The following is a 3,502-nucleotide window of genomic DNA, read 5'->3' on the forward strand; positions in this document are numbered from 1 at the left end:
GTGGATGGATTGGCTCCGCATATTATTAGATCTCCACAACGCATGGAGAGGTGTTGAAAATATCAACGACTACATCAATAATCTATGAAATAGCATCGTATTGACCGCGCAGCCTTGTTGTGCTAAGGATGCTCTAGAACACGACCAGAGGGCAGCATTAACTGCGGCTGTTTCAAAATAAGAGTCACTGAACAGCACCTCGTACAACATTTCCAAATACAAAAAGCTTTTACAGTAAATAGCTATACTATTGAAAGCCCATAGCATACAGTAGACTACAACACATTCTACTGTGATTATTATTATATTTTTAAAAACGGATCAAGCTTAATTTTATCAAGCCGATTAGTGTTCTGTTGATGGACCCTGGGCATATCTCACTCCACATCTCGTATTATCATGTCATTACCGTGTTATTACGCCACCGTGGCAAACAGGCGCACTCGTTCTCTCGAACAAGCCCATCGTGAAACGTGTCTCCTGCTGAACTCTGGGAGATGTAGTGTTGTTGTCGTATTCAAAAAATGGTGGACGTGCAGCCTCCTCCCATCCGGACCTTGGATGACTTCGTGTTGGGCTCGGCTCGGTTCGCCGTGCCAGATATTCGCAATCTTGACAGATGGAATAACCGGATCATAAACAACTTACTCTATTACCAGACGAACTATCTGGTCTCTAGTGTGGCTTTGTTCCTCCTGGTCGGGTACGTTTCTGACGCTGCCGTTCTGATTCTCACATCGCGCAGGAGGGGGGGGGGGGGGGGGGGTCAGTCTAATTGCTGAAACAGAATGGAACATTCCGATACAATGTATTTTCCTATTGCGGTCTTGCCACGTATGAATACCTCATTGACATCCATTATGTATATACGACGTTGTTTGTTGTAAACACGCGTCGTTTTATTTGGAGGAATTACTCCGACCCTGTGTGATGTGATTCTATGGAACTTGGAATGTTCCATTCCATCTCAATCATTAGACTGACCCGTGAGTATAACGGGTGCATCAGAGCCTATGACAGCACAGGTCACATGTCAGGTGACGTAATGCAGGTTAACGCACAGGTCTCAGGTCTCATACATGTGTTTCATCTAGAAACCCAGAGTCTCTGTGACTCAGTGAGACTCATTTGCTGTTGACATCGTGGCTACTGTTTATGTCACGTGTGAATATTGTTCTTATTGTCTTCTCTATGCTGAATGCAGGGGAGGCTGTTGGAGGTAGAAGTCGGAGGACCATCCGGCTCATTGTAATCCAACATCCCTCATTCCATTCCATGCATCACAATGACACCCGTCCTCCCCATTTCTACCTCCACCAGCCACTCCTAAAGTTCTCCCTGGGGAAACATCAAGTTATTCTATTCTAGCTGTTCTATTCTGTTCTCTTCTATTCTACATTCTGGTATTATTGTAAACTGTGTGTGTGGAGGGCTCCCATGTAAAAGGGACCTTGATCTCAATGGGACTCCCTTCTAAAATAAAGGTTGAATAATATATATGTTACGGTACATGTGGGAATACGGTACATATTACATATAGACAAACTAGGGTTAAGGTTAGGTGCTAGGGTTTGGGTTAGGGTTAGGGGTAGGGTTAGACATGCCAGCATGTACCAAGTCAACGTTTTATGCTGCCATGTCCCCGGAAATGCCAACATAAACCGTTTTCCCCACATGTACCATAACATATGTTTTTAAATCCTTCTTCTCCCAGGTATTTCAGGCCCTTCCCCCTGTTCCTGGGGGCGGTGGTGGTGACGGTGTTGTTCCTGGGGTTCGTCTGGGCGGCAGAGAACCAGGCCCCCATCAGAAGGTTCCGGCGTAACCACCCGTCCCTGGCGCTGGCGGCCATCTTGGGGGGCAGCTACCTCCTGCTCTCCCTGCTGGGGGGCGTGGTCGTCTTCCTCTTCGGCATCGCCTTCCCCATCCTCAGTTAGTGTTGACGTGTTCTCTCTCTCTCTCTCTCTCTGTGTCTCTCTCTCTCTCTCTCTCTCTGTGTCTCTCTCTCTCTCTGTGTCTCTCTCTCTCTCTCTCTCTGTGTCTCTCTCTCTCTGTCTCTCTCTATTTCTCTCTGTCTCTCTCTGTCTCCTTTTCTGTGTTTCTGTCTCTGTCTGTCTCTCTCTCTGTCTCTCTCTCTTTCTCTGTCTCTGTCTCTCTTTCTCTGTCTGTCTCTCTCTGTCTCTGTCTTCTCTCTCTGTCTCTCTTTCTCTCTCTGTCTGTCTCTTTCATGGTCTCTGTCTCTCTGTCTCTGTCTGTCTCTCTCTCTGTCTGTCTCTCTCTCTCTCTCTCTCTCTCTGTGTCTCTCTCTCTCTCTCTCTGTGTCTCTCTCTCTCTGTGTCTCTCTCTCTCTCTCTCTCTCTCTCTCTCTCTCTCTGTGTCTCTCTCTCTCTGTCTCTCTCTATTTCTCTCTGTCTCTCTCTGTCTCCTTTTCTGTGTTTCTGTCTCTGTCTGTCTCTCTCTGTCTCTCTCTCTTTCTCTGTCTCTGTCTCTCTTTCTCTGTCTGTCTCTCTCTGTCTCTGTCTTCTCTCTCTGTCTCTCTTTCTCTCTCTGTCTGTCTCTTTCATGGTCTCTGTCTCTCTGTCTCTGTCTGTCTCTCTCTCTGTCTGTCTCTCTCTCTGTCTCTCTCTCTCTTTGTCTGTGTGTGTGTGTGTGTGTCTGTCCCTCTCTCTCTGTCTGGTTCTCTCTCTCTTTCTATTTCTTTCTCTCTCTCTCTCTCTCTCTCTCTCTCTCTCTCTCTCTCTCTCTCTCTCTCTGTCTCTCTCTCTCTCTCTCCTGACATTGTCTTCATCTGGTCACAGCAGTACTGTCATATTTCTATCTTTGGTTTGTCATAGTATGGTAATATCTCTCCTTCCTCCTTTCCACCTCCCTCCCTCTCTCCCTATCTCTCGTAGTGGTCCTGGTCCATGCGTCTATCCGCCTGCGGAACATCAAGAACAAGCTGGAGAACAAGCTGGAGAGCATCGGCCTGAAGAGAACACCCATGGGCATCCTGCTGGAGGCTCTGGGACAGGAGCAGGAGGCCGGGTCCTAGGGAGGGGGAGGTGGGGGAGGGAGGGAGGGAGGGGCAGGAGGGGGTGGGAGGGTAGGCGGGGTCCTAGGGAGGGGGTGGGGGAGGAGGGGGAGGCTGGGTCCTAGGGAGGGGGAGGGAGGGGAGGGGGGGAGGGAGGGGCAGGAGGGGGAGGCTGGGTCCTAGGGAGGGGAGGAGGAGGAGGGGGAGGGAGGGAGGGAGGGGCAGGAGGGGGAGGGGGAGGCTGGGTCCTAGGGAGGGAGAGGAGGAGGAGGCTGGGTCCTAGGGAGGGGGAGGAGGAGGAGGAGGCTGGGTCCTAGGGAGGGGGAGGAGGAGGAGGAGGCTGGGTCTTAGGGAGGGAGAGGAGGAGGAGGAGGCTGGGTCCTAGGGAGGGGGAGGAGGAGGAGGAGGAGGAGGCTGGGTCCTAGGGAGGGAGAGGAGGAGGAGGAGGCTGGGTCCTAAGGAGGGGGAGGAGGAGGAGGAGGAGGAGGC

General features: G+C 50.8%; 1 protein-coding gene across 1 annotated transcript; it reads left to right on the plus strand.

Annotated features, from left to right (window-relative positions):
* Positions 1–524: 524 nt before the first annotated feature.
* Positions 525–3,034, plus strand: praf2 (PRA1 domain family, member 2; the record flags this gene model as incomplete). The annotated part of the gene is made up of 3 exons (XM_080522436.1): positions 525–703; positions 1,715–1,932; positions 2,895–3,034. The coding sequence occupies 3 exons, from the start codon at positions 525–527 to the stop codon at positions 3,032–3,034; spliced, it is 537 nt and encodes a 178-aa protein (XP_080378562.1).
* Positions 3,035–3,502: the final 468 nt, after the last annotated feature.

This window comes from Nansenia antarctica (assembly GCF_963989245.1).
Source record: "Nansenia antarctica genome assembly, chromosome: 2".
Lineage (NCBI taxonomy): Eukaryota > Metazoa > Chordata > Actinopteri > Argentiniformes > Microstomatidae > Nansenia > Nansenia antarctica.